This window comes from Monodon monoceros, unplaced genomic scaffold, assembly GCF_005190385.1.
Source record: "Monodon monoceros isolate NGI ecotype Baffin Bay Population unplaced genomic scaffold, NGI_Narwhal_1 Super_Scaffold_18, whole genome shotgun sequence".
Classification (NCBI taxonomy): Eukaryota; Metazoa; Chordata; class Mammalia; order Artiodactyla; family Monodontidae; genus Monodon; species Monodon monoceros.
In genome coordinates, this window is record NW_021703774.1 from 164,845,297 (window position 1) to 164,858,669 (window position 13,373).

The window sequence follows — 13,373 nt, forward strand, 5'->3', positions numbered from 1 at the left end:
GGTGGTTCTAATCTTCGTTTATTTTCAGAGCTTTTAATACGCTGCTTTGGATCTGTCCCATTTATGTACAACTTTGAGGGTGAGCCTGGACTTGTGTAGGTTCATACAAAGAAATAGGGATCCTCCTCCTCTACTTTTCTTCTTTGGAATTCCTCTAATACTCTGGCCCACAAGGACTCTTTCCTCCATTTCCTCTGGCCAAGAAGAAGGGGTTTCTGGAGTATCACAGTGCTCTTTCTTTAATTCTGACCTGTTGAGTATTTTTTACCCCAGTGATTTAAATTAAAATGAAATTTTTATCCTTGTAAAAACTACTGGGAAATTTAGATGAAAAAATTGAGTGTAAGATTAGATTGCAAAATGAAATGAATGAGAATCTGCATGATGAAATTAAATAGGTGCAAATGTATTCTGTTTACATTCAAATGATTGATTACTTATAGTTATGCCCAGAATGAATCAGACATGACTTTGTGACAATTTTATTTTATTTTATTTTATTTTTATTTATTTATTTATTTTGCGGTACGCGGGCCTCTCACTGTTGTGGCCTCTCCCGTTGCGGAGCACAGGCTTCAGACGCTCAGGCTCAGCTGCCGTGGCTCATGGGCCTAGCCGCTCTGCTGCATGTGGGATCTTTCCGGACTGGGGCACGAACCCGTGTCCCCTGCATCGGCAGGCGGACTCTCAACCACTGCGCCACCAGGGAAGCCCTGTGACAATTTTAGATGGAAAGAAAACACACATGGACAATAGGTTATTTCAGGCAACATGAATGTATTAATAAGCAGAGGTAAAGAGAGCTCACACAATCTTTGTTTGCATTGATAATAAGAAAATTGTCTCCCTTCCACTTTACTCTGATAGGATTATACCACATTTGCCTCTCCTCGAGTGGTCAAAAGGAAGTGAGTATTTCACCTAAAAGATAAAGACTAAATAATAAAGACTTAATAAAGACTAAAAGATTTATTAATATTAACAGTACTCAGATATTTGAAGAGTTTTCCTGTGGAGTAGAGCGTACTAGGTATATGGAATTCCTGCATTTGTTGTTAGGTTGACTAGAGCAATGTGGACCTTCCAAGTATAATTTGGTGTGGTTTTCATTGTTGATGAATTAACCATGATTCTTTATTTTATGAAGTTATTTCTTCTGTTAAATGTGGTTTTCTTTGTTACCGTTTTTCTGGTGAACAGAAATACTTTGACTCATTTCTAGATACTATAATTAATCTCCCCTTTGGTATATTGACAAGCAGTATTGATCCACTGGTTTAGTGTAAGTGTGCTTTGGCTTGGGTTTGTTGGCTGTGGATAGAGAAGGATCTTTTCCAGATATTACTGAAGAGAAAAGTTTGTCGGGAGTAGGGTCAAGAAGCTGGCTGGGCAAGTTTCCATGTTGCAAGGTCATTAGGCAGAGTTTCAGGAGAGTATAAGATCCTGTATTTCTTTCTGCCGTTGAAAGAAATTCAGTTCACTGCATAAATCCAGCTACCCATTTTCCTGTGGGGCACCTGTTTCGCTATTACTGTTGCATACAACTTCTCTTTGTTTGCTATGTAGATTCTTAGGATGAGCCATACTTCTTTTAAGTCTAGTGGACTACGGGAATTCCCTGGCGGTCCAGTGGTTAGGACTCGGTGCTTTCACTGGCAGGGCCTGGGCTCAATCCCTGGTTGGGGAACTAAGATCCCATAAGCTGTGTGGCATGGCCAAAAAAAAAAAAAAAAAAAAAAAAATCACTTATCTTAAAAAATAAGTCTGTTGGACTAGATCATGATGATGAAGCGTTTTGAGTTTATGACTCTTTTTAGCAATATTCTAGTGTCTGGGGATAGAGTAGTAGACAAAGTGCTTGCCCCATCATGAAGTTTTAATATTATTATTTAAAAAATTTGTTTAAAAATTACCTACAATGTTATTCACTTTTTTGATAACAGCTTTATTGAGATATAATTCACATAACATAAAATTCACCCATTTAAAATGTATAGTTTATTGGTTTTTAGTATATTTACAGACGTGTAACTATCACCATAGGTTTAGAACCTAATTTTAGATTACTTCAAAAATAAGCCCATATCCTTTAGCAGTCGTCCCTCCCTCCTCCATTTCCACCCATCCCCTCAGGCCTAAGCATCCACTAGTCTTTTTCTTTTATACTTTTTGTCTGTGGATTTGCCTGTTCTGGTCATTTCATATAAGTGGAATTATACAAAATGTGGTCTTTTGTGACTGGCTCTTTTCACTTAGCATTGTGTTTTCGAGGTTCATCCATGTTGTAGCATGTATCAGGACTTCCATTTCTTTTTATTGCCAAATAAAATTCATTGTATGGATATACTTCATTTTGTTTATCCATTCATCAGTTGATGAAAGCATTGTTTCTACTTTTTGGCTATTGCAAATAATGCTGATTATGAACATTCATTTATTAGGTTTGTGTGCACATGTTTTTATTTCTCTTGGATGTATACCTAGGAGTGAGTATTGCTGAGTCATTTAGTGACTTTATTGCTTAACCTTTGGAGAAACTCAGAACTCACTTATTTTAGATATATAGTTTTATTTATTCTGATAAATGCAGAGTTTTGCAGCCCCACCATACTGAAGATACGGAAAAGTTCCATCACCTAATTACAGTCCTTCAGTGCCATCTCTCTTTTGAAAAAATTTTATTGAAGTATAGTTGATTTACAATGTTGTGTTAGTTTCTGCTGTACAACAAAGTGGTTCAGTTATACATACGTATCTTTTTCATATTCTTTTCCATTATGGTTTATTATAGGATTTTGAATATGGTTCCCTGTCCTATATAGTAGATATTCTATATATAATTCTATATATAATAGTTGCATTCTATATGTAATAGTTTGCATCTGCTAATCCCAAACTCCCAGTCCACCCCCCACCCCCACCCTTGGCAACCACAAGTCTGTTCTGTATATCTGTGAGTCATTTTCCATTTCGTAGGTAAGTTCATGTGTGTCATATTTTAGATTCCACATGAAGTGATATCATATGGTATTTGTCTTTCTCTTTCTGACTTATTTCACTTAGTATGATAATCTCTAGTTACATGCATGTTGCTGCAAATGGCATTATTTTGTTCTTTTTTATGGCTGAGTAGTATTCCATTGTATATATGTGTACCACATCTTCTTTATCCATTCATCTGTCAGTGGACATTTAGGTTGCTTCCATGTCTTGGCTGTTGGAAACAGTGTTGCTGTGAACATAGGGGTGCATGTATGTTTTTGAATTATAGTTTTGTCTGTATATATGCCCAAGAGTGTGATTGCTGGATCATAGTGCTGTCTCTCTTTAGGTAAACTCTTCCCCAGGCCCTAGCCACTATAGTTTTGCCTTTGCCGGAGTGTTACATAAATGGACTCATAGCCATTTTGAGTCTAGCTTCTTTCACTTAACTTAATTAGCATTTGAGATTCACTCATGTTGTTGTATCAGTAATTCATTACTTTTTGGAGCCCTCCTACACTGTTGGTTGGTGCAGCCACTATGATAAACAGTATAGAGGTTCTTCAAAAACTAAAAATAGAATTACAAAATATTAACAGCATGGTCAGCAGCCATTTTCTTTGGCAATATTGGTCTTTTAAAAAACACAAAACAAAACACAAAACCTAAGCAGAGTATGTTTCTGGGTAAATTTAAATGCGACTGTCAGGAAATCAGTTTGTAAATATGTGGTGAGTTGTGTTCTGAGTTAGAAAACCAGAGTCAGAACAAAGGCATTTCTGGCTAAGCGCTTGGAGACTAACGTTTCTGGATTTGTTTAAAAAAAGAAAAGAAAAGAAAAGAAAGCAATATAATGGTTCTTAGTTGTTAACGTTCAAATGGTGATTTCCAGAGACTTTTAGAGCTAAAACACAATGGGAAAGAAGGTATAGGCTTGCAATTCTAAAATCAAAAGAGCTTGGGGAAACTAATTGTTTTCTGAAATTGGCAAAAACTCTGGACAGAAATACAGAAATTTCAATATTCATATATTTTACAGTAGAGATATTAATGTATTTGATTAAGGAGTGCTGCCTTATTAACTTTCTAACAGTGGAAAAATTCTGAATTCCAATAAAGGATTTTGGACCTGAATTAACAGCTCAACATGAAATTGAATTGAAACAAATACTAAAATTCGCTAGTTTTATTTCTGTGAAGTTTTAGTGGCAAAAGAGAAGCAGCAATGAAGAAAAAATTATTTATTTATTTACTTATTTTTTGCGGTACGCGGGCCTCTCACCGCTGCGGCCTCTCCCGTTGTGGAGCACAGGCTCTGGATGCATGTGCAGGCTCAGCGGCCATGGCTCACGGGCCCAGCCGCTCCGCGGCATGTGGGATCCTCCCGGACCGGGCCACGAACCTGTGTCCCCTGCATCGGCAGGCGGACCCTCGACCGCTGCGCCACCAGGGAAGCCCTGAAAAAATAATTTTTTTAACACATTCTGTTATAGATCCCAAGGTTAAAGTAGGAGTAGATATGTCATAGTGTTTAGGTTTGAGAATACAGTTTCTGTTTTGCTTTTGTCCATACAGAATTACTAAAGTTGTGACCCCTGAGATTTCTGTAGTTGCTAGGTCGGGTCATTCAGGATGTTCTGCTTTTTGGGGCATTTTACATGCTTGGTGCCTACGTTTGACAGCTTCAAACTCTAATTTATTCCTGTCCGTTTCATCTTTCATAATAACATGCATTAATCTTACCAGTACACTTTCATACTTGACTTTGAGGATGGGCTCTGTCTTTGGTGCCATTTAGGTAAGTAGAAATTAGCTGGATGCTTTACTGTTATCCGCTGAAGGCTCCATTCTGGAATTTGCTTCTCTTACTTATCTACAGTCTCTTGGTAGTACAGCTCTAGCCCTTATCTTTTACGAAGCTTTTCTGAGTGTAGGAAAGGGTTAATTTTTTTTTTTTTTAATTTAAATTTTTGGCTGCGCTGGGTCTTCGTTGTGGCACACAGGCTCTTCATTGCAGCATGTGGGCTTCTCTAGTTGCGGCACATGGGCTTCTCTAGTTGTGGTGTGTGGGCTCCAGAGTGCCCGGGTTCACTAGTTGTGGCGCGCCAGCTTAGTTGCCCTGCGGCATGTGGGATCTTTGTTCCCCGACCAGGGATCGAACCCGTGTCCCCTGCATTGGAAGGTGGATTCTTAACCCCTGGACCACCAGGGAAGTCCCTCACTACTTGTTTTCACTACTTGTTTTCTAATTTGTCAAAATCTACCTTTTGAGGAGGTACTGACTATATGTCAAACCCAGGGTCAGATATGGTTGCCATAGATTAAGAAGTTTCATCCTGGTGGGAGTTCATCATCCTTGAAATGTCGGTAAACATCTGTGCTCAGAAAATTACAGGTCTCCTCTTTCCTTCATGGTGTAAGTAGGAAATGTTCAGATCATTATGTAATCTCCTCATAGCTCCTTGGATTTCTCTGATGAATATCTGCCCAATTGACATTTAGTGGAGAGTATGTAGTGAGTACTATAATAATCAGAGTCTACTGTGTTTTACTACTCTTGTTTAACCCTCAAATTTTGTTTCTGAAGTTTGTCTTTTAATTTTTTATTAGAAAGAAGGTGGGGAATTAGAATTTTTTCGCATTTATAGTTCTATTTTGGGTTGGCCATAAAGTTCGTTTGGGTTTTTTCCATAACATGTTATGGAAAAATGCAAACGAACTTTATGGCCAACCCAATACTTGAGTCTTATTAATTCGGTTCTTACATAGCAGCTGTCTAATCTTGCTAGCGATTATGCTTGTATTTCCTAATGACATAATATAAATCATAGCAGTTTGAAGTACAGAAGCGTCAAGTGGGTGTGCTACTGTATTTCAGTCATGAGATTTAAAAAATAAAAACAGTGTGGTCTGGAGCACTGCACATGCATATTACGCTGCTCATTGTTTGAATTAGAATTTTAAGTGGTATTATGAGAAGCTGTTTGCTTGTCATGTTGAACTGAAAGGGAGGTAAGCATCCAGTGATTTATGTTGGAGATACAGAGCTTGGTGAGAGCTGGTAATCTTAATGACGGGCAGAATTAGGAAGTATGTAGTGTAAGAGCTTTACATGTGTGCCATTTCTTTGAAATTCACCTGTTTCTGGAGAAAATGCCTAGCATTGCTTATCTCATACTGATTTATCTAGGCCTTTTTAGTGGAAGGAGGGGGTGCTAAACAGCCTAGTTGCAAATTACTAAAATACCATTAAAAAAATTGAGATATAATTCACATACCATAAAATTCACAATTTTAAAGTGTACAGTTCAGAGGGGTTTTTTTTAAACCATATTTATGAAGATGTGCAACCATCACCACTACGAATTAAGGAGAAAATTGCTCCGTAAAATAAGTTCCCTTGGTTTCATGCATTACGTGCCCAGTCTGCAGTAGTGTGTTCATTTGCCGTTGGGCAGGTGATTCAGCCTGGGCCAAGAATTTGGGACTGCTTAGAAGTTTTAGAGTGACACTCCATTGACTCTTTTATGAGATGAACTACTAATTTAATTCTGTCCGGAATATAGGGGCAACCATATTTTGACCAGGTTGTGATAATGCTTTTTTACTATGCTATAAAGTATTCTGCCCATGGGCGCGTCGATGTAATAGGAAGAGCACTGTCTTTAGAATACAGAAGAAACCTGACCTGGCCTTAGTTAGCCTTGTTAACTTGGGCAAATTACTTCATTTTGCTGCGACTAAGTTTATAGGAGATACTGTAAAATGGTTCATTGAGGACAACATGGTTGGTTAGGCTTGCCGCATGCTCTAGATTCAGATCTCCTGACTTCGGTTTTCAGTTTTCTTTTATAGAACTATGTTTTTGTCTTAAATATTTTTATCCAAATGGTCTTTTAAGAAACAATTTATTAATCCACAATATTCTGTTGGTAGTTTTCAGAGAGGGGAATAAATGACGTCAATATTCTTTATGTGACCAAGGAAAAAGAATGTTTGTTACTGGAATATTGACCAAATATATGATTGCCTCTTTAGAAGTCTTGTAGTTAACAGTAATATTGTTAGCCAGTAAAGTTACTAATAGAAATCAGGAGCCTTAACCTTTCCTAGTAAGGTTAAATGGTATGGCTCAGCTCTTGGGGCCTACTACCGGTGACTCATTTGAGAACTTATTCCCACCTAGTGACAGTTGGCCCTAGCTCGAAAAACTACTAGCAGTTGGCCTTGTAGAAGAAAGAACAGTCTCATATTTTCTACCATTCATGTGACCACAATGCAGAACCATAATTCAAAGAAAGTTTTATTTTGGCTAGGGGTAATCTTCATTCTGAAAGAATTGACAAACTAATATAAAGGACTTTTGTCCTGAAACTTGTTAGGCTTATGTTTTCTACATTGCAAACATATATACAGTTTCTTTGGATGAAGCAGTTCCTTCATGAAATGTTTCAGCTTTGTTATTTCTCAGTGCAGCATTTTAAATCAGTTCTTTGTGTGTAGGGGATGATGGTAACGCATGGAACTGTTGTCTGAGGTTGCTAGTTTGAAGAACTAACTAGAGACTGGTACAGTGTTACTAATTTTGAATGACTAAAGCGTTGGGTTTTTTGGTTTTGTTCTGTTTTGTTTTCCCTCTCCACCTCAGTAAACTTTTGCTACTTGGATATAAAGAATTTTACTTCTAAAGATTCTCTTAGACCTCTGCAACTTGTGGTCATTCATATAAAATTATTATTTGCAGCTGTCACTTTTTCTTCCTTACTGTTTCATTAAGTTAGACGGGAACATGATGTGAGAACTATTAAATATTAGTTAGGTTGAAGAAATAATTCTGTCTTATTTTGGGTTTATTATATTTGTAGTCTTTCTTTTAAAATACATTTAAATTATACAAATACTTCACATTTATGGTAGAAAAGGCAGTTATGTAATCCTGTCATCCAGAGATAATTGCTGTTAACCTTCTGTGCCAAGTCTCTTGGTTGTCATTCTTACAGAGGTAAAATACCACCTTACTAGGGAGAAGAGCTTATGTCTTTCAGTTTTGAAGCTGAATAAAACGATAGCCTTTTGTCTTTTGAAGAATATCCTGACATGTTGAAATATTTTAAACTAAATTACAGTGGAGAGCCTCTTTCATAAAAATGAGGAGTTGGTGGGTAGATATTGGGAAAATAACAGCTAAAAAAGAAAAACAAGGAAACAATTGTATTCGCAGAACAGACTAGGTCTTTGTCAGCAATTTCCACGTTGATGAATTCGTCTTATCTTTCTGAATATCCTGCTTATACTTCCTTAGTCTTTTTCTCTAGAAAGTAAAGGTAGTAGATTCTCATCATGGGCCTAAAGTTAGGAGGCTTGTTGTATGATTTTTATTTGTTTTGAGTTTCCATGGAATGTTTATAACGGGAATCACTTTTGGAGAGACTGATCTAATCACATTAGGAAATTTGAAATACTTTGTTTTCTAGTTTCTCTGGAGAAATAAGTGTATAACTCCACTAGCTGGATTACAAAGTTTGGGTCATTGACAGAAATTTGTGGTTGTAATTTGCTCTTACTGCTAAAGCAGTTCATTTTCGAGTTCTCTTATCCTTAACTCGCTCTTCTAGAATTCCTAGAGGACCTGTGCAGCAGCCTCTCGAGGATCGAATCTTCACTCCTACTGTCTCGGCAGTGTACAGCACGGTGAGTACCTCAGGGTTGTTTGTCAGATTGTGTGTGTTCTTTGCACATGAACCTTCGATATTATAGGCAGTGTTTGTTAGATTAGTACATAATAGGCTTTTGACAGAAAAGTTCAATCAAATCTCGAACAGAATTAGATGTATATAATATAATAAGGTGAATAGGTCTTTTCCCCTGTCATCTTAATTTAAGAAGTAGACATGAAAGAAACATTCTGTTAAGGTAGATTGACTTGTACACCTGTGTTCTTTTTCCTCCCTTTTCCTCCTTCCATAAATATTGTGATTCTTCTAGGACACTGAGTTTTAATTTTCTTTTGGATATTTTTTCTTAAATTTTAATAAATTTTACACTTTTAACTTAAATTTTTTATTTTACTTTTTTCCTTCTTTGATTACATATAAAAATGCAGAAAGTTTAGAAAAGAGAACAGTGGTTAATGGGAGTAAATTTAAATATTTATGTTAAATGATAGATTCAAATTCATAAATGAAGGGAAATTTAAAAGTTAGAGGATGAAGATAATAAAATTAGAAGCAGATTACAGGGGTATTACAGTGAGCCTAAGGGAATTTAGGGGAGAATCGAGGAGCTGGACATGTCTTTTTTCGGGGCTGTGCCATGTAGCTTGCGAGATCTTAGTCCCCCAGTCAGGGATTGAACCCAGGCCCTCGGCAGTGAAAGCATGGAGTCCTAACCACTGGACTGCCAGGGAATTCCTGGACATATCTTTATTTTTTAAATTAAAAAAATTTTTTTTTCTAAGGGAGGGGGTATCTCTCCCCTTATTTTCTCTTTCTTTTTTTAAGAATTTATTTATTTTATTTATTTTTGGCTGCGTTGGGTCTTTGTTGCTGTGCATGGGCTTTCTCTAGTTGCGGTGAGCGGGGGCTACTCTTCATTGTGGTGTGTGGGCTTCTCATTGGGGTGGCTTCTCTTGTTGTGGAGCACGGGCTCTAGGCACGCAGGCTTCAGTAGTTGTGGCACACGGGCTCAGTAGTTGTGGCTCTAGAGCACAGGCTCAGTAGTTTTGGTGCATGGGCTTAGTTACTCCACAGCATGTGGGGTCTTTCCGGACCAGGGGTTGAACCTGTGTCCCCTGCGTTGGCAGGAGGATTCTTAACCACTGAACCACCAGAGAAGGCCTAAAATTTTTTTATATTTATTTATTTGGTTGCGTGGGGTCTTAGTTGCAGTAGGTGGGCTCCTTAGTTGCGGCTCCAGGGCTCCTTAGTTGTGGCATGAGAACTCGCAGTTGCAGCATGCATGTGGGATCTAGTTCCCTGACCAGGGATTGACCCTGTGCCCCCTGCATTGGGCGCTCAGAGTTTTATCCACTGAGCCACCAGGGAAGTCCCTGGACATGTCTTTGTAAAAAAATTTTATTTATTTTTATTTATTTATTATTTTTGGCTGTGTTGGGTCTCCGTTGCTGCACGCAGGCTTTCCCTAGTTGCAGTGAGTGGGGGCTACTCTTGGTTGCGGTGCGCGGGCCTCTCATTGCAGTGGCATCTCTTGTTGCGGAGCATGGGCTCTAGAGCACGTGGGCTTCAGTAGATGCAGCGCGTGGGCTCAGTAGTTGTGGCTCGTGGGCTCTAGAGTGTAGGCTCAGTAGTTGTGGCGCACAGGCATAGTTGCTCCGCGGCACGTGGCATCTTCCTGGACCAGGGCTCGAACCTGTGTCCCCTGCATTGGCAGGCGGATTCTCAATCACTGCGCCACCAAGGAAGCCCTGGACATAGCTTTTAATGTTTCATTTCATCATACCATTCATCCTTGGAAATAGGGTGCTTTAAAGAAACTCACAGTATAGTGAGAGAGATGAGTAAATAAATAATTGTAATCCAAGTGATATGATGAAGCAATAATTCTTATCCTTTTGGGTTATAAATTACTTGTAGAATCTGAAAATAGTCACAGTGCTTTCTCCTCAAAAAAGAGCATATACCAAGTGTTTACGTATAATTTCAGAACTTCACAGGTGTCCATCAGGCCATTCATAAGGCTCGGGTTGAGAACCTTTGATTAGAGATATGACCATGCTATTATATGGGAAAGGGAGAAGTTGCTTCATTGAGGAAGTGACACTAAGCTGGAAGGTATAAGACTTCTAAGCAGGGCTTCCCTGGTGGCGCAGTGGTTGAGAGTCCGCCTGCTGATGCAGGGGACACGGGTTCATGCCCTGGTCCGGGAAGATCCCACATGCCGCGGAGGGGCTGGGCCCGTAAGCCATGGCCGCTGAGCCTGCGTGTCCGGAGCCTGTGCTCTGCAACGGGAGAGGCCACAGCAGTGAGAGACCCGCGTACCGCAAAAAAAAAAAAAGGACTTCTAAGCAGAAAAGGGAAGAAGAGGCCTCTAGGAAGTGAAAAATTAGAGGCATGGTTAATGGAATGGTCAGTAGTCAAAAGTGTGGCATGTGTGCTAGGTTTTGTAGCCAAAGTAGAGATGAGAAAAGTGAGTTTTGCAGGTTTTAAGGTTGTCCTAAAGAGATAGAAGTTCATCATGAAGGTAATGGGTAAGGTAATTTTTTTTCTTGGTTTGCTTAAAACAAGTCTCAGTTTACACCTATTGTAGATCAACTAAACACCTGTTAATTACTTTTTGAATCCTCTGTAACTCTTAAAATGGTCCCAGTTTGGATGATAAACTATATGCTCACTGTACTAATTGGGAACCTTCAATTTACATTAAAAAAATAACCTTTAATTTTTTTCTGGCACAAACTTCCTCCAGGCCAGAGTTGTTTGTTTTTTTAAAGTACTGAGGTTGGGGACTTCCCTGGCAGTCCAGTGGATAAGACTCTGTGCTTCCACTGCAGGGACACGGGTTCGATCCCTGGTTAGGGAACTAAGATCCCGCTTGCTGTGTGGCATGGCCAAAAAAAAAAGTACTGAGCTTAAAGGCTGTAGAATTTTATCAGGCATAACTCTTAACATGTAATTTTTGCTAATTATGAAAGTATACCTTCAACATTAAATTATTTTCAAAATTAGGATAGGAAAAAGAAGATGAAAATTTCTAGTAATCTTGACTGATTTCTAGAGGCATCTACTATAACCGTTTTTTGGTATAGTTCCTTTGTCTCTTTCTGTGTTGTAGGCTCTGTATAATATTTTTTTTTTTTTTTTTTTTTTTTTTTTATGTGGTACACGGGCATCTCACCATTGCGGCCTCTCCCGTTGCGGAGCTCGGGCTCCGGACGCGCAGGCCCAGCGGCCATGGCTCACGGGCCCAGCCGCTCCGCGGCATGTGGGATCCTCCCAGACCAGGGCACAAACCCATGTCCCCTGCATCGGCAGGCGGACTCTCAACCACTGCGCCACCAGGGAAGCCCTATCTCTTAAGCTTTTAATGTGTGTCAGACACTGTTCTAGATGTTGGGAATATAGTAGTGAGCAAACTAAACCTGCAGTCCTCATGGAGCTTACTTTTTTGTGAGGTAGAAAGATAGTTAAATAAAAAAAATATATATTTGCAATATGCTATTAGGTGGTAATAAATGCCTTGATGAAAACGAGGCGAGATAAAGGGATAAGGAATGACTGGACATCCTACTTTAGCTAGGGCTCCCAGGGAAGTTTTATCTGAAAAAATGGCATTTAAGTAGAAACTTAAGAAGTAAGGGAGTGAGATTGTAGATTTTAGGGAAAGAGCACTTCTGGTAGAAGAAAGAGCAGTGCAGAGGCCCAGAGATAGAATCTGGAGCCTCAGATTATATAGGGTACTATAGACCATGGTAAAGATTTTGGATTTTAATCTAGGTGTGATGGAAAGGCATTGGAAATTTAAGAACAGAAGATGTGATTTTTTTTTTTAAGGTGACTGTACCTACTGTATAGAGGATAGACTGATGAGGGTAGGTGGTTGTGGTTGTGAGGTGGAAAGCAAGACCAGTAGGCGGTTATTGTAGTAATATAGGCAAATGATGGTGGCTTGCTCTAAGCTGGTAACAGTCAAAGAGAGGAGATGGGGTTTGCTATATATTTTGAAAATGGAGTCAATAGGATATGATGATAGCTTGGATGTGGGATGTGAGAGAAAGAAGAGTAAAGGAAGATGTCGTGGATCGTCGCTTGAGCAACTGAGTGGATGAACATGGTACTATTTATAGGAAGGAACACTGGGTGAGGAACAGGGTCTTTGTTGAGAAAAATTTATATATGTGAACATTATTTTTGTGAGGAGTTAAGCATTAGGTTGTTTCCTGTCGTGAATAACCTACTGAATTTTAACCCTTTTCTGTATTTTGGATTATTTTATAGAGTAACTTTCTAGAAATGCAATTCCTGAGTTAAAGTGTAGGCATGTTATTAAGATTACTCATAAATGAGGACATGTGACTTCGTAAACTTAGTGCTTTAGAGAGGAGATAATCAAAATCCTGTGAGTAGCACAGTGCCTGCTACACAGTTTATGTGAATTGTTTTGCATCTAAAGTTTTGAATTTAGTTTTGAGTTAGATCAAATTTGACTTTTACTATTAAAAGCTACTGCCATATTTGTGGTCCTTCAGTTAATTTAAAAATTGGGTGTGTCAGTTATATGTGATGCCTATTCTGGAAGGACCAGGGGTTTTAGACAGTAAAAAGTTACCTTAAAATACGATGTCTCTACTTTTTGATCACTTATTTCCATTCTTGGTAATTTAAGTCTCTTCCCCACTTTTACAATATGCTGTTGTGCCCATTAACGATGAGTAG

At 38.7% G+C, this 13,373-nt stretch overlaps 1 protein-coding gene across 7 annotated transcripts in view; it reads left to right on the forward strand.

Annotated features, from left to right (window-relative positions):
* Positions 1-13,373, forward strand: part of EIF4G3 (eukaryotic translation initiation factor 4 gamma 3) — a 367,450-nt gene that overhangs the window by 76,975 nt on the left and 277,102 nt on the right. For all 7 annotated transcript variants that reach the window (XM_029228369.1, XM_029228364.1, XM_029228362.1 and 4 more), the window contains one exon: positions 8,598-8,673. In XM_029228369.1, the coding sequence (XP_029084202.1) occupies positions 8,598-8,673 (76 nt within the window). The remainder of the gene's footprint in view (positions 1-8,597; positions 8,674-13,373) is intronic.